This window comes from Malurus melanocephalus, unplaced genomic scaffold (genome assembly GCF_030028575.1).
Source record: "Malurus melanocephalus ecotype Western Australia unplaced genomic scaffold, MMel_1.1 scaffold_69, whole genome shotgun sequence".
In the NCBI taxonomy this organism is placed as follows: Eukaryota; Metazoa; Chordata; class Aves; order Passeriformes; family Maluridae; genus Malurus; species Malurus melanocephalus.
This window is the reverse complement of record NW_026623301.1, coordinates 356575-374807: the sequence shown is the minus strand read 5'-3', so window position 1 is coordinate 374807 and position 18233 is coordinate 356575. Positions and strand designations below refer to the sequence as shown.

The window sequence follows — 18233 nt, the reverse complement described above, 5'->3', positions numbered from 1 at the left end:
AAGAGAATTTGTAGATTCAATGAGAAATACATGGTACAAGTCTCTACTCAAGGGCAGATATYCAGTATGGCTTGGAATAGCAGCTGTGTTGTAGGGTTCTCCTTTACAGCATCGGAGTGATTTTGGTAACAAACTTCCTTGGATTGCTGTAGTTCTCTAATCCATTTTCACTCCTCCAAACTCTTTTTGAGTTCACCCAACAAAACAAAACCCTTTGCAACACAGGTTTTGCAGGTATTGCTACAGGTTCTGCAGGCCAGAGGTGGCTGACAGTTTTCCAGCTGTGTGAGAGTAACAACCTCAGGGAAGTTTTCTTGTGTGTTGTACCGCATTAATCTGGCCCACACAACCTTCACACAGTGATGAGGGTCAAGACACAGACTCCAGCTCTGCAAAGGGTTTGACATTCAGGGTAAAGATCCACCATGGTGGGGATGGGGGACAAAGACAGACCAAAAGGAAGACAGACCATATACATACAGGCTTGCAGTGTTTTTTGGAAAACAAACCCAAAATCAATGACCCACACACTTCAAAGGCAGGAATGCATTTATCAATTTCCCCATTATGAATGATTTGAAGTTTGGGCTCCTGAGCTTGATACTCAACAGGGGAAAGAGCAAGGGCACAATGACTTCTATCTTAAATTAGACAACAGTATAATTAGGACAGTATTTAAAACCTATTATTAGAAGAATGAATAATTTAAAAATGTGACTTTAAGAATTTTATAACTAAATAGTAGTTTACAGAAGTTTAAGTTCAGAAAACCTTAATCTTCTTTCTTTTGTGTTTGAAATCGTTCCATTAAAGCCCTAAATATATTTCCTGGTATTTTCTGATGTTTGTCTATGAGAGCTTGGACTGCTGCTTGTGTCTGTAGGGAAAGAGAAAAGGTTTTGGTCAGGAAAACTCATCTTTATATTGCTTATAAAATAATATAATTCCTAGGCTCTTTTTCATTCTTTCAAATGCCACAGAACTACTGCAAGTTCAAAATCCTATTCTTCCATATTTAAGCCCATAGGATGCGATTGTGGCAACACTGCAATGAAACAGACCAACAAACCAGTATATCTTACCTCTGGTAGTTATGTTCACAAGCCCTTAGTGATATGCAAAAGTCAAATGACAATGGAGTAAATTAATGAAGAGGCCTGGGTCCATAAAGTATGTCAAGCACCTGGATGATGTCCTGCAACTCAAACTCCTGMCTGTGCCCAGGTTTGCATCAGTAACACTCTTCCAGTGTGTGTGAACTTTGCTTCTACRCATGCTCAGAAGCAGCACTGGAAACACCCTTGTACCCCAGCACATTTGACTTGCACAAAGTAATGCCCTCTGGATTCAAGTCCTCTAAGGGAACTACTGTAATACACATTCAGGCCACTTAGCTTCATGTGACAGCAGCCTTCACTTTATTCAAAAACCAAACAGGCCAAGGAGTGCACAGCAGTTGCCCTTCTTACATAAAAATTCTGTAAGGAACATTTAAAAGCAGGGCAATATGCAAAAGCTGTGGTGAGAACACATCATAATCTTTCTATTCTCCTAGAGTGGCACAGACTAGTGAATTCTCAAGGACAGAAAGAGAAGGACAGATAACTATTTGCCTTTGCAAGCCAGTAGTTTTTGGAATGTTATAAGTGACCATCTGTGGAGCTTCCAAAAATACTATTTCAACCCACTCTGTCTCACTGCTCCACCACTTAACTGGTTTATGTCTTTGAACTGTGAAATCTATTAATAAACTGAATGAACATGAGGACCTGAAAATCCTTTCTATAAAGCACCTAAATATGAATTAGAGGAACATTTAAAAGTTAATTTTTTATTGGGGTGAAAAATTGGACAAAATTGAAACACAGTAGACAAAGCAGTGAAATTACTTTTTTAATTACTATTTTCTGTAATTCCAGCATTTTTTGAACATAGATTTGCTATGGCTGAAAGGCTTCCTTGATATCTTTCTGAAAAGACTAAGGAGCAGAATGCTTCCTCTTGGATGAAGTATTTCTCTCTATAAACCCAGAGCTGTCTTATCTGACTGAACTTCTTCAGTCTTTAAAGCAAATTGTTTCTCAAAGGAAATATAGTRTGCAATAAACTTTAGAAGATCTAGAACATCTGCAAGTTGTAGTAATAAAAAGATAATATTTAAGAAGGGCATTCACAGTTAGGCAAGCCCAAAACTTACCATGACTCCACTAATTTCTATAACTAGTTCCTAGACAGAAATCACTTGACAAAACTATTGCAGTGGTTTTTATCAGAACATTCAGTAATTTAAATTAATATATATACATATCTGTCTTACCTTTGCAGCTAGCTCCTCAGCAGTCATATTTGGTTCATATGGAATGGGTTCTCCAATAAATGTACGTAGCTTGACAGGAAATCCCCCGTACAGAGGRACTACTGGCAATCTTATACGTTCATATAGTATCCTAAATATTTCTAATGTGAAAAAATATAGTGGAAAGGAGGAGAAAAAAGGGTGGGGAAGGCAGAAGGGGAGTGGGGAAGGGTGAATGAGGGAAGAGAGGGGAAAAGAGAAAGAGAGAGAGAGAGAGAGAGAGTGAGAGTGGGGGAGAGAGACTGAGATTATTCTGTGAAGTTTTTTCTCAGTATGTCTTAATACTGAAACTGGCTTGTAAAGTAATCTAGCCCCCAACCCACATTCTCAAACAATGCATCATCTCAAGTGCTATTACACCCTTAACTTTCATTTCCTAAAAGCTGTGTTAATGCTAATATCAGACTTGTTTCTATCCTAACTTGGTGTGAAATCTTTCCTCCAAAGAGTAGCTGAAACAAGAAGGAAGAAGARGAAGGTAATTCATAGATGCCTCTCCGGGGAGCAAGGGAATGCTACACAATGCAGATTACAGGTTCAGCTTATTTGACAGGTTAGCATTAGAAACCAGTATTGGAAGACTGCACTGTTCAATCCCACTGAGATCTAGAAGACCAGAAATAGTCTTGTCTGCCTAAAGGTCAGTCACGGTAACATACTCTTTCAGATCACACACTGGTTGCAGTTAATATAAAAAGCAAGAAAAAACAGGTATTTCAATCAGCTCTATGAGAACACATTCTTCCCCACATGCCACCTTCTAATCATTTACCCCAGAAGAGAGTCTTTGAAGAATGTGTGCTAATGTTATCYTTCTCAATTTCAGACAAGAAATTCYATTAACTGAGGTGTTGGCATAAGAACTGATCAAGATGGGTAATTTTCTGTACACAACCTATAAAAACAACGACCAAACTACTGAAACTGGTGTTTATTTTTGTACAACACAACAAATGTGTGAATTATTCTAGATTCTGCATCTGATGCCTTGGCTTTCTGCATGCAATATATAGCTCTTAATTAGAGGGGGTGAGAAACRGAACTGTTTCTGTGTGCCCTGCAGTTGCCCTGCAGTTCTCTGATGAAGGTGATGATGCCATACTTGAGACAGAACACGTGGTGTGGAGGAGAATTGTTCAGGTGCTCAACTAGATAGTAACTAAGAGAACATAAAAAAGAGGGAGTTTAACACTAAGAAATGAACAGAGATGTGGGCATCTAATCATCCCTGACCCTTCAGAAAAAGACCTGTCTCATTTATGTTCTGTCTGAAAATTCCAGATATAAGGAAGGAGAGATGGCAAATGCAAGTTTTTCTGAGGAACCACAGGTCTAGTGCAGGACAGAAAAGCAACTACAGATTAAATGTAGTTCAAATCATTAAAAGTTTAAGTATATGTAGAGGTGTAAGCACAGAGCTTTAGGAGAACATTAAAAGGAATTACGAAGGTCAGTTGCAAACCTGTTTGCTTTGCTTCTTAACAGACAGCAGAAAACCTAGGGTTGGCCTAGCAGGTATAAGCAGAGAAAAAAGCACTGTAAATCTTCCTGCCTTTTCTGGCTCCTTTTCTCTTTCCTCTACTGCTTTTGTAAAAGAACACCGTTATGTGGAAAATAACTTAGATGAGYCAATACCATATCTAATGCTGATATTAAATCCTAATAACATCTTTGAATGYTACCAGAGAGCAAACACTGAGAAATAAGGTGGTGTTAAATGTCAAAGTTTCTACAGAGATAGGCTAAACATATATGGAAAAATAAACTACAAAAAAATAGAAAATATCTTACTTATTCCTCCTAATGTCCTAAAGCCTTCTCGAACATTTTGTGTAAACATAGGAATGATGGGCTAGGAGGGAAAAAAAATTAAGAATGTAAGGAAGACAGCACTATCTAAGAAACTTCTACCTCACTTAAACTCAACAAGTAAATTAATTTCAGAACTTTTTTCTCAGACAAGGACATACAGGGAACAAAACAAATATTCTGAAGTTTTTCTGTGACCTTCTGCCATGAGTTTTCAAACTGGAAAATACCACAGGATTTCTGTAAGTCACTGTTTCAGCAAGTCCCTTTTCTTAAAGCAGTCCAGAATTTCAGAACCTATGGAGCATTTAGGTGTCCCTCCCCCCATCTAGCAGTATTTGCACAGTTGCAACTTAAGTGCTTAAACCTCTTACCTAATTTGTAGTTATGCTCAAAGGGAAGAATTCACAGGATTGGGACACTAAACTTGTCTGATTCCTCTCTGCTATGCTGATGGTATTGCTTCACACTTGATGTGTCATATTCAACACATGTCCATGACTTATTCCTGCTGATGAATACTTGGAATATTTCAAGTTTTTATTGCTGTTTTTGAAATTGCAAACAGCTGTCAGGATTTACAAGAACTGTGAGGAGGTCAGCTACTATATGAAGTTTTTAACATCATTTTATAGTATGTACACAGCATCATCAGAAATACAGAACTCTTCATGGGATTTTCACACATTCAGACTCTTTTAAACTTTTTAAAGACAAGCATGGATTTGAGCTAGCACATGAAACTTTTCAGACATGCATCAAGTTGGGGGTTTTTGAGAGAAAAAAAGTCGGTCAATAATTACAGAGAATAAAAAGAAGTGCAGTTGCCTAACTGAATGGATACAAATATCTTTATTCTAGAACAATTTTATTTGGAAGTCTTACTTTTGACATAAAAGGTAGAAACTTTTTTGTGTATGACTAAAATTCTGACAAAAGAACTGCTGAAATGAGACAACTTCAACAAGTTGAAGGTCCCAATTTTAGACGCATTTTTCTGATGTTTCAAACACACTGTTCTTTCCATAAGGAGTTCTGCTTAGGATTCAAGGTAACKTAAAAGCTCATATTTAATCTAAATAAAGATGGTTTTCCCACTTTCAGACTGCCTCTGACACTCTTCCTATTTTACTGCATCTCTCAAGGTTTTTTTAGGGGGGATGAAACTACAAGACCCTTGTGAGTGCATAAAGGGAACCCAATACACATCCAATAAAATAAATGTAACCAGTACAACCATAGTTGAATCTCAATTATGGCCTTTCACATGCTATTACAATACACTAGTAAAATCTAAACCTGTTGAAAATATTCTGTTTAAACAGTGTTATTATCTTTGTGAAAAAGTGACGTACACTTGGGTCTTAAAAGTACTCTATTTCTGTATAAAATCCAGAGATCTAACTAGTCTGTCTTTGACAGTACCTAAATATAAAACTCTTGGTGTGAGACTTGCTTTTAAATTAGGTATATGCAGACCTACAGACATATGCACACAACTTTCAAGTATAAAATTAGAATGAGAAGGACTCTGAAATGATTACTAAAATAGTTATAATTCAAATATGTCACACAACTGCCTTAACAGTTGGTCCCCTATGAATAACTACCTGCCTGCTGATCAAGCCCAATGCTAGACATKAGAACTGAAGAGAGAGTTGATACCTGTGACCAGCATCTCCTGCTGCTGTACGCCCTGGACATCCCTCACTACTGTAAAATGCCAATACCTCATGGTGCCAGTGAGGCTATACCCTGTTGGGTCACACCACACTTCAGTGATACAAGAAACAGAAACATTGAGTTGGACTCGATGACCCTAATGGTCCCTTCCAACTAAGYACACTTTCTGAGTCTTTGATATGCAGGGTTGTTTCCCAACCATGCTGGTCAGGGAGGGGCTAARCCATCACAATACTAACCAGGTATGTGTAAAACAGCACATGCTTGTCATGGAGAAACCATCCTGTATTTCGTCTCTCATTCTTTTAAACTCTGGATTTCCTGACCACACTATTTTAGCTGACTCTAAAGCCTTCTTACCTATCAAAAGCAAAAAAAAAAAATCTTGAAATGTAGTTATTAGAGCACTAGACCACACTCATGACAGTCAGAAATTTAACATTGAATATATGATAATCAAAACAGCTTTCTCTGGAAGAAAGTASTAATAACTTAGCATTTTTTGCTTCTCTTCCACGATGTGTCATACTTACCACTTTTGCATCAATGGCCACCTGAGCAAAGCCCTTCCGATTACTCCACAGAATAGTGTACATTTCATCACTAAAGAGTGCCTCCCGAACTCCACCYGGGGCAATGGCTAACAGACGGCCCTTCTTCAGAGTACTGACACAAGCTTCTTTTGGTCCATGTATAACTCCAAACACATCAAGTAATATTTTAAAACCTGTATGGTAAGATCACATTAATTCAGAAAATGTTGATTCATACTACCATTGAGTACAGATTCAAAGCACAGAACATTATGGCTAAAACTTACTTTTCTAATAATCTGTAGCACCAAGCCCCCAAGAGGGACTGAAGCATTAAGTTCAACTTAACAGATTTTAGTCTGCAAAGTTGAAGGTTTAGGGGTTTCAGTGGTTTTTTGTTATAGTAAAGTCAGATGTTATCCCACAACCAGGACTAAACTGAAAAAGAACTAAGTACTCTGTGCATCTTTCAGGTGTCCCTTCRAAGGAGTTGTTTGACTCCAGGGCACTGGACCCTTGCTCAAGCTCTACTGTTCAAACAAAGCGTAGTCCAAATAAAGAGCAACAAGAAGCAATACCAGRAAATTGTTGTGGTATTGTTTTATGAAGTTTGGCAAAGAGCATGCATAAGAAGGAGAATGACAAAAACAATGCATCATTYTCTGCATTACAGATGACTGCAGCAATTGACTCTCTGGTTCAGTCTGTGAGTACCTGGGTGGCCTTTCATAGGACAAGGCRTCTGGCAAGCCTCAGTTGGGTAMACTCACCTTCTGTTAATATTGTAAYTGAAGTTTTTCATCTAAGGTTACAAAAATTGCTCATATTACCTGGAATTTGACATGTCATTCTGACCATACTCCTCAAGAAATAGTAAGAACATAAACAATTTGCTAAAAGCATCAAATGTGAACACATCTGAACAATTTAGACAACTAGTCTAATGTTAAAGGACATAAYTAGCATAAGCCTCTTGTTGCAGGAAATCAGTCCTGTTCAGTTGCTTCAATAAGTTTTAAATTTATACAGTATTCATGAATAGTGCATACCAAAATGGGAACTTTGGATGACTGGGCAGTATGGGAAACATTAGTTCTCTTTCTTGAAGCTTCCCACTGAAGCAAACAACCTTATCAGCCATAGACAAGGACAAAGAATTGATCTAGTCAAGTTTGCCTCYCAATAACAAATGAATAGCTGTGACTATGAACACATTTGTTACATACACACACACACACTAATGGAGAGTCTGAATATAGTTAAGAAGACAGAGGTCTGTCTTCTGTTACAGCTCACATAAACTAAGCACTTGGGAAGAAAAACATGAGGCAACACATTGTTTATTTTTAACTAAACTCTGATCTCTAATTAGTCTTTATAGCTGGTGTGAATAAAACACTCCTGGGTCATCTTTATACACCATCAAGATCTGTCCATACACATGACAAAGGAACACAAGCTGCATTACACCTGTCTTGTATTTTGATGTGCCTGCCTCACACAYGGCTGATGACACTCAGTCTTCATCTAGTAGCATTTGCATGGAGGAACACCTGAAATAGTTTTCTTAAATGAAATCGATTTCTTTCAGGTGCTTTTTTTTGTGGGATTTTCAATAGCTGATTTTTAAAATGCTTTAAATTCCCAAACGAATTAAAACTCTCTGGAATGTACCTGGTGGTAAAAAACTGCTGTCTCTAAGTCCTTTTTGTCAGTGACCTCAGRAGAGAGACATAACAGTCATGAGAAGAGTTGAGATGAGCAGTAAAAGACTCCAAGGAAGCGAGACTGTGACAACACCTTTCCTTTGTCTACTGGATACACTGATGAAGGGGCAAGGGGGTGGGTTTGTGTGATAAAGTAATGAGTCTTTACATACAGCAGTAAAAAAAGAACAGAATATTGAYAGAATACAGACCAAAAATTGTACTACAGAATAGCTGTGAAGAGAGTCTKCCCAAAATTTCTCAGTTCTATTTCCCCCCTTGACTTTTAGTATCAACTTTATATTCTATATACTGTACTTCATAYCTTTGCCAGCAGATCACCCATTATTATCACTATCTCTGCTTCAGTACCCAAGAAGAATCAGGCTCCCCTAAAGCARCTGAGACACAGAATCTGATGCAGTGGCCCTGAAAGGACAATCAGGGTACCTYGTCCAAGGCAAAGGTCATCACAAAGTTAGAAGAAACACTGGGCTAGTACCAGGAAGCACTGCATGAAAGTGAYCAAGAATCTATTTTTCCATTTTAAATAACAAAACAACTCTCAAAATTATCTAAACAATTTTTCAGCCATGTAGAGCATGCTAGTTCTTCCAGATACCAAGAAGTCCAAACTTAATTTTATTCCACAGAGCAACCTGAACTCTGCCCTTTGCCCCAACATACTCTTCTCCTATTTTCCACACACCTGCGTTGGCAGAAATGTTTGAAAACCCTTTGGAAAGAGTCCAGCAATGCATGTAACACTGCTCTCAACTTGTGCACTATATACATTTCTCTGTCTTGGCCCCAGGGAGTGTAACATCAGGGCTGTCAGCTACCTGGTAGCCGGATGGCAAGGATGTCATCATTTTCCCATGGCTGACTTTTAGGACCCCAGGCAGAGAGGAATGATTTAGACCACTGAATCCAACCTTCCACAATTGTAGGTAATCACACACATGTATCTGTAGAGCATCTAGCCCWCAAGATACTTTGCAACACCTTGTGCATATAACAGACAAGAAGCCAAAGCTCCTTTCCTCTGGAACATTACAGGAAATGGATTTAGTTATGTAAAATAGTAGGCAACCTTTTAAAGAGGGCTCCCAGATAACTTTAAGAAGCAAAAATGGCCCCTACTGTTGGCAAGGATGAAATCTCTGTCCTCTCTGAACTCTTTGGGAAAAGGCTCTTAAATTTAGAGAAATCAATGTATTTCTGAGCACTACATAGCTATGAGTCTAAAGGAACCAGAAATCTGGAATATTTGGGTTTTTCCCTGTGGCTAACCTCTGGTTATAAAAGAAGGGAAAAAAGAATTCACAAGACCATATTTCATACCTTTCTCCTCCAAAATGCAAGCAACAGAAGCATACTTGGTACTGACACAATTCTGACACATCCAACTGCACCTAACAAACTCCCCAAACACACCACTCCCCCTTCCTATTCCCCTAGCCTGGAGTATAATAATTTTTGGTTAAAGCATCTTCTCAAAAGGCTTCCAATTTAATATGAACACTTAATCAAGATAAAACAACTTTAGTATTAGGATAAAMTCATGCAGTCTTTCTAGTTTGATTCATAATAGAAGCAGCCTCTTCCTGGGTTGCCAGCCATAGATTACTGTGCTTATTTTGAAGCATTTCTGGAGTATTTTCTGGGCTCTTCTGGGCTCTTTGGGCTTGTCTCCCTGAACAGTCTTAACTCCTTCACAGAACCAGAGAATTATGTAGATTAGAAGGAGGATCTGGAGGTCATCTAGTCCAGCCGCCCACTCAAAGCGGGTCCAACTAGATCAGGCTGCTCAGGGCCTCACCCAGCAGAGTTTTGTAAGTCTGCAAGGACGGAGATTCCTCAACTTGTCTAAGCAATCTGTTCAGGTGTCTGATCACTCTCATGGTAAAATACATTTCCACATGTCTAATCTAAACTTCCTGTGTTGCAACTTGTCTCTGTTGCTTCTCATTTTACAGGTGCTGTGCACCTGCAAAAAGAGTCTGACTTCCTCTTCACCATTCCACTAGGTCACTAAAGACAGCAATAGTATCTTTCCCTACCTTTATCTGGTACAAACCAAACAAATCCAGCTGTCTCTCAGCCTCTCCTTGTACACTGTGTGCTCCAGGCTCCCATCAGCCACTGAACATGCTCCAGTGTTTCAGCATGCCCTGTACTGGGGAGYCCAAAACTGTACACCATATTGCGAGATGTGCTTTCACAGGTGCCATGCCAAGAGAAAAAACTCTTCACTCAACCCCATGGCTAAAAAATAAAAGTTCAGCATGCAGTTTTTCTTCTTTGCTGTAAGGGCACACTGCTGACTCACATTCATTCAACTTGATATCCACTAGAATCCTAAGTCGTTTCCTGCAACACCCCCTTTCACCCAGAGTACAGTTGSACAGAATTTCTCCATTCCAAATGCACAACTCTACATTTTATTTCATTGAACTCCGTTATATTTCTGCCAGCTGACTTCTGTGAAGTCCCTCTGAAGAAAATCTTTAATGCAAAGTATATCAATGGCTCCCCCAGTTTGGTATCATCACTGCATATCCTGTGCATGCTCCATCCCCTCGTCCAGGGGTACTATCAAAACACAAAGCAGCAGTGGTGCCAGTATCAGTCCCTGAGGAATCCTGGTAGCTGTTAGCCAGATATTATACTGCTGAAACCAGTTCAAGACCAGCCATTCAGAGAGCTTTTTCTGCAATACTACTGAACGATATYTGGGGGACTCCTAAGTATACTTACACTTAAAGCCTTATTTCAAAGCAGAAATGGAGTAAAACAATTGCCCATTTGATAAACAACTATGCCAAATAGATACAACATGGAACCAAATCTGCATTACAAAGTAGGTCATATTAGTCACCTGTATGCAAAAGATTTGATAACCAACTGATGAATCTGCTGGCAAAACAGTTGTAGAGGCAAAATCATGCTGTGATCACTATGAAAAAGTTATTTTCATGTACTAAGGCTGAAATAAACCTATACTGACAAAACAATAGTCTTTTTATATGAGTTGGTTCTACTAAAAGCACCAGTACACTACACATCACTCCTTGTAATTAATTCTGTGAATTGACCAGCCTTTAGTCACAAACAGAACTTAAGAAAGGAAGTGGGTACTACAGTACTTCACACACAAAAAAAAACAAACACCTCATATAATTAATTTCACCAACTGGCAGTGCATTTCATTAGGCTGTCCATTGCCCTAAACTTATCTTTCATTTTCTACCTGTTTCACCTCGTGTTACACACAAACATGTTGGGCTGTTTCTCTAGCATTCCCCCAAAAGAAATCCAGCTCAAAACAGTCTTCCTGAGGACAGGTTCCACTGTCCACCATCCTCAGCTGGGTGGGATAAGAAAATACATTGTCTCACCAGACTAGCATTCTTAATTTTCAAGGTACTTGTTCCAAATAGTTTCATTTTAAGAAGTTCACACCACTCATCCTGCATATATTAACAAACATTAGTCTGAAAGCTGTGTTCCTGCAACACAATTTTTATTAACCACACACGTAAAAAATTAAGAAKTCCAAAACTGCTTGCTTGTAATGAAATATGTTACCTGGTAATCTAGAGACAAAATGATCGGCTACTACGCTGCAGTGCCTCCTCTGCGTCACATGAAGTCTAGCCACAAARTAGATATAGTCAACAGGAGTAGCTCCATGATAAAACACAACAAGTCCTGGTCCTTTAGGAAGATTTTTGACACCATGAAGCTCATAACCTGTTAGGAGTTAAAARTGTAACAGACATTAATTTTTTATACAATTGTATCTCAAAGAAACTAAGCAAGCAAGCTGGCAAACTGAAACCAACATTGACTGAGAAGMCCTGAGATCAAAGTGACCACTATGTTAAGAGGTAATTTGCAGCATCTACAAGAAATACAAGTTGCTTCACAGAGAATACAAGTTTCATTTAAAGCAAAACACTTTGAGAAAGAGCAAAAAAAACACATTAAAACAAAACACTTAGTCTCACTATCTTGAACTGTGTAATTTATCCTTCTTTTTTCAGTTCACTATTTTCAAGGCTTCAAAATCCTCTGAATCAGTCATTCAAGAGAAATCAAAATACGGGTTGGTGTGATGAAACAACTATTTCAAGCTATTATTAACCCTTCKAAGTTCCTTGCCACCAGTGACTGTTTCAGAATATTTGATGTGAAAGCATCCATTTACATGTCTCCTTTTACTCCAGGGTATGAAGTTTATCTTTGCTACTTCTCTCCAAGTTATACCTGTTCCACGTTTCCATCACTACATACTAAAAGCTAGTTGGGACTTTATATGCTTAGCTGAAAAATACATAAACACACCTAAGTTTCATACTGACCTTGCATTTCTATTCAAGTCACAGTGCAGAATACATTTAATTAACGCTAAATGTCAAAATGCATCAATATAGAACATATTCAGCTACTATCCAGTAGTACTGTTCCAGTATCTTTTTTAAAAATTAAATTAAACAAGCAAAGAAAAACAAAAGCACAAAAAACCCAACCAAAAAAAAAMCAACCAAAAACCCCAACCAAATTCTGTCACCTCTTCCAAAGTTAATCAAGTCTACAATTCCCATTCCGTTAATTTACATTTAATTCTGAAAATACTATGGGCTCTTCTCTCTCTATTTTACTTTGTATACATGTGGAGCTGCAACATATTGCAAGTGTATCATCTGTCCCATCCAAGGGACCACCAGCATGTTCCATGTCAGCCAAACAACACATAGATCATAATACACATAAAGTTACAGGTATCACACACCAGTTTAGGGGGTTGATTTGGTGCTTTTTGGTTGTGGGGTTGTTTTTTTCTTTTTTTCTTTTTTTTTTTTTAAATGCTGTTAGATTGCAGGATGGGAAGTTCTTCTTATGCATTCCTGATTAATCAAGTGGGAAAAAAAATAACTGGAAAATATTTCATTCTTCAGCAAGACAAATGTACAGATAAGAGGGAAGCAGCTGGCAGGGCAGAAAAATGTCACAGCTGTCAATGAGGGACYGGATAAGAATCTTTTATGCCTAAATAAAAAGTCAGACCTTATAAAAAGAAAAAGTTACTAAGGATCAAAAGAGCCAAGGCCTTAAAAAAATAATTTTCTTATGGAAAAAAAAAGTAAATAGGTTTTTATTGTGAAGTGAGCATTTTAAGCTCTTTGATGTAGCTGTTGATTTTGATGTAGTATACTTTGCTAGATTTGAAAGTTACATCTTAGCCTTACAAAGCCTATCTGATACAGCTGCTACACCATCTGGTTATCAATGCCTTGRAAACGCGCTTCCTTTTGACTACAGAACAAATAGAGATGATTTTCAAGAAGGATTTATTCTTTATGTAAATTGCTCTTAAGTATCTCTTTCTACTTTAGCTGCATCTATACTGAATGGCTCTGAAAGAGGCTTATGATTTCCTTAGACAGAAAAGCCAAATCGTTTATTAAGTCTGTCTYTATAAAGAAATGATAGGAGAAGGACAAGGAACAGGACCCTTAGTTTTGACGTTCTAGTAGCAGAAGTAGTCATCCAAAATACAAAGACWAATAAAAAAGTAGGGTTCCATAACAGTGTCAGGCTCTAAAGTTAATTTCAAGAAGCAACTAGTGAGTAAATTGATACTAAGTGCTCCTTTAAGCCATCATTTAGCATTTCATGTAAGACTGATAAAATGCAATTAAATTATGCTAACGTGTGCTGACATACTAGCTATCCCAGGGAACTGGCATTTAACTTCCAGTCTTCATACACTGACCCTGAAATGATACCGTTAACGGATCTAGTTTTTAACACAATATATATTTCAAGCCTTCTTCAAATGGGGAAATCCTGGAATTGTYATAAAAAGCAAAAAATGGAAAAACAGGGCAATATAAAAATTGTGCATCTATTCAACCAGAACACAGATCTCACTTTAGAGCAGAAGTGCAATAAATACGCAAGACAAAAAATTTATATTCAAAAATGTCTCAATTACTTTTTTTTTCTCTCAAGTACCGCTGCCAGTCATTCATAAAACAGAAAAAAAAAACCTGGCCTGAATTGGCATGCACCAGCAGCAACAATCAGGGATGTATTGATAATCTTGAAAGCTAAATGAGAAATAAGAGCTTCAGCAGTTTCCAATGAAATGTCAGATCTCACTCACCATGCCATATTCTTCCATGTCCATCCCATAGCGTAGCCAACGTTTCTCCMGCACCCGCCCAAAAATCCTGGGAATAAGCTTCCTTTAGTTCATTCTTCCTTTTATAAATAAGAAGTACGAGAATGGAAATGTAGAAGAGAACGACGATAACTCCCGGAAGTACAAAAACTAATACAAGTGGAAAAAGYACCCATACAATGTAGAATGCATAACTCAGATAATCTCCAATATGCTCCACACCAGTCCATTCTTCCAGAATGTAAGTCAGGCAAGTTAAGTAGGACATAGATACCGGTCCTGCAGTACAGGATTCATTTCCACCTGTCATCTCCTGTTTAAAATAAAATTTAAAAAAGYAGATGAATGCATCTTCCAAAAAGATAGACCTGCCTATACCGTTTAATTACATAATAAACCTCTCTGATTAATTTTATTCATATACCAGTTACCCCCAGCAGCACCTATTAGAAACATAACAGTTCACACAGCAAAACTTTTATTTGACCTTTACMRTCCTTTTCTTTTGTGTACTGGAGAYGCTGACAATTCTAATTGAGAAAGATGGTGCAACTGCTTAATTCTAGGCTAGGATTTTATCTAATTGAAAACTGTTTAACACGCACAGATCCAGAATATTTACACGGTTAATAATACCAATTAATACTATATTTTTTGATTTCAGAAAGCTGTATTGATTAACCTAATCTATTTACAATAAAATAAAACCTTCTCTCAAGCACAAACTACGACAGGAAACAGAATAATCTCAAATCCAGTGATATAAGGAAAACCTACTGAACATTTCCACTCACTACAATCATAGCGTGACTCAGGAAGAAGACTGTCTCAAGTAAGAAAGTCTCAGCCCTGGAAATACCTTTATCTGTACTTGGAAATTTACTGATAGTGAAACGGCAASACCCAGAGCACAACACTGAGAGGCRGCAGAAAAGACAAAGAAAAAAACTGTGTCTATGTAGAATGCCAGCTCCTAAAAAGTTACCAGCCCACAGAGGTCAAGCCTGGAATTTCAGGCTTTCTATAACTCTGGAGCAACACTTTTTTTTCTTAGCTTTGTACAATTTAAGGGGMAACTTGCTACTCACTTCACCTTACAAAAACACAGGACAACATGAATGTTCAGCTATTTTAGCTACAGTGCTCAAACAAGAAAATGTAATGCCTCTGGGTACAAAAGCTATTCTAGGCTAGAAAAACCTGGTTGGTCAATACTCCAAGTTCTGCTAGWCAGGACCAATAAGAAAAACATGTCGCAGCTCACAGGCTTGTAGAGAGAAATTGATTAAGAATAATATTTATGAAAAGATCTAAGCTTGAAGTTGTTGAGTTTTGTTTATCAGAATGTGACTTTTGGCAAGTATGACTGCAGAGCCCCTATGCCTAGACAGACATGTATGTCTACCACTCTTTTACTCTTGCTCTGTTTTTGAAAGTAACAAGACTTAAATACAGAAGATAATACTGCTATCAGAACCCCACTGACAACAAAAATTACACATCAGTTTTACTCCACATTTGCTAAGAAACATTGAAACATTCCTACGGTAGAACTCATTTCACTAATATTCCTATGTCTATTTTCCCTCACATTCTGAYAGAGCAAGGATGTCCCTTCTCCTTTGGTTTTGAAATCAGCCTCTACCCACATTACTCAAGATAACTCCCCATTAATGAGAAGAAAGCTGATCTTTGCTCCCGCAATCCATGCCTGTTCCACTACTTCAGGCTKAGAACATTTTGCTCCTCAGCATGGTCCTGAGGACAGCTCATTAATACCCAGCAATGTATAAGCACATAGCATCAGTGGCATGCCCTTCACTGATTTCATGCACCCGTGTTTGGGGTGTGATTAGGGGAAAAGGATKGGAGAGAGTGAGTGGGTGGGAAAGCAAGAGAAAGCTCTTTTTCATTCCAGTTGCCAGAGCCGAACTCCAGAACCTGTCAGGCAGCAAACACCCACAGCAAGCTTGTGAGACCAAGCAAGATTTAGAAGAAGCATTCAACACCACAATATTTATCAGATTGTTATGCCTGGACTTCTCCACCTACTACCTAGAGAATAATATGGAGCATGGACTATGGCACAGAAGCATTTTTTTCAAAATTGAGAGGTGATTATGTACTTAAAAGACTACTTAAAGCTATACTCTCCCTCCCTCTTATTATACATTTCCAATTGTTTACGACTTGCCCCAAACCCCAAATCCTCCATCAAGTAAMTTTAAAGTCCTGTTCACACACGTCAGTCTTGCAAAATACGATGTGTCCTTTTGCCTGTAATGTTCAATGCAATACCTCAAGGGCAATCACCAGTTTTATATCTGTGTGCTAACCTGCAACAGAAATTAAAAWCTACCATCTTCTGGGCTACCTGCCACAGAGGTAAGAGCTAAAGTACTGCATTCCCTTATGGACAGTCAACTCTAACCTGAACAATGCTGGTTCCTCATCCTAAAGAGAAACACAGATTAATTTATACTGGAAAGACTCATTGAACAGCATTTGTCCAAACTCTTTCTAAATAACAAGTGAAATCAGGTTGTTCAAGGACATGTCCARTCCAGTTTGTAGTACCTCCATGGATGGAGTTCCCTCAGCTTCTCTGGGCCTCTAATACAGTGCCTGAATACCTCAAAAATGTTTTTACTTATTCTAGTGCTAGAGTTCCCCTTACTACAGTGTCTGTGGTCCCTTTGCTGCAGTGATTCTACTTCCCCCTCTACAACCACTCATCAAGAGGAGCAGTAAGGTCCTCACAAGCTGGATACAATGGCAGTGAAGAAGGGAAGGCAGATTATGATCAAAAAAAGCCCAGAAGTTCCACTCAGTTGAATACAGGTTCAACATAGTTCTTACATGCTATTAACAGATAATRACACTTTGGTCTGTTCCAACTTGCTGTTGGGCAGTTCAAAATATGTTTTTCAGTTCTAACTTCCTAATACACCAGCTTACATATATTTTTTCACTAATTCAAAAAGATGCAATTTCTCATTTGACTAAGGACAATGCATACCGATTTATTCTTAACTTCAGCTTAACGAAGTGGAAACAAAGCTAACACACAATTCCCTTCACTGACTTCTACACAAGACCCAGAAAAGTCCTTAACTAAACTACAACAGAGGCCTTCAGCTGTGGTCAGCAGATGCTGGGATAACAAACCCTACTGATCACGACAGAAGGAGCGATTATAGACAGCAACACACTCTGCTGTAAACGACACACAGCACGATTTCAGCGTGTATATGAAATGTGTAAGTGAAACACATTTGGAAACATCCCAGTGTGTTTCCAAACTAGAAACACACTGCAAAGCAGAAACTACGACATGTYCCTGCCAACAGAAACACACGGCTACGGAGGGCGTTTCTACCAGAGTTACCACTGCCACCACAAGCACACAAAAATCCCYCAACAAACAAAAAATATCAGAAGACCCTGATAACCCCGCTAATGTCATCTGCGACAGGCGAGACCCTAGAAGTCAGAGGGTGGTTTAAGTCCTTGTTTTGGCACAAGAACTGGCCTGGCTTCTGTGGCGGCTGGTGAGTGGTTCCTTCTCCCTGAGGATGGAGGAGGTCGAGGCTCGCTTTCCGGACAAGGAGGACACAACAACCGCGGCCCGGCTGCCGCCTTGAAGCGCCCCCGGCCCCACCGCGCTCCGCCCGCTGCCCCTGTCCCGGCGGTGGCTAAAGCAAGGCCCTGAGCTGGTGGCGACAGAGGCCACAGCAGCAAGTCACCTCCCGCCCAGGCACCTGCGGGGTGGCAGCGGGCCCAGGCCAGGGCCGGGACCCCCCACCCGCCCGGCAGCGCCCGCTCACCTTCCCCTGGCGGCGGCGGCTCCCGCTCCGGCTCCAGCCCCGCGTACCTGCCGGGGCCCGGTTTTACTCTCCGCCCGCCGCCCCCGCGGAGGCCGGGTGCCCGCGGGGCGGCCGGGCCGGGGCGGC

At 39.2% G+C, this 18233-nt stretch overlaps 1 protein-coding gene across 1 annotated transcript; it reads right to left on the bottom strand.

Annotated features, from left to right (window-relative positions):
* Positions 1-563: 563 nt before the first annotated feature.
* On the bottom strand, positions 564-18227 carry LOC130573852 (transmembrane protein 68-like). Its single transcript, XM_057366619.1, has 7 exons — positions 18108-18227; positions 14263-14593; positions 11679-11843; positions 6382-6575; positions 4148-4208; positions 2318-2457; positions 564-877 (listed from the first exon to the last, which is right to left on the bottom strand). Exons 2-7 carry the CDS (start codon positions 14588-14590, stop codon positions 773-775), a joined length of 993 nt encoding a protein of 330 aa, XP_057222602.1. The 5' UTR covers positions 14591-14593; positions 18108-18227; the 3' UTR covers positions 564-772.
* Between the last annotated feature and the right edge of the window lie 6 nt (positions 18228-18233).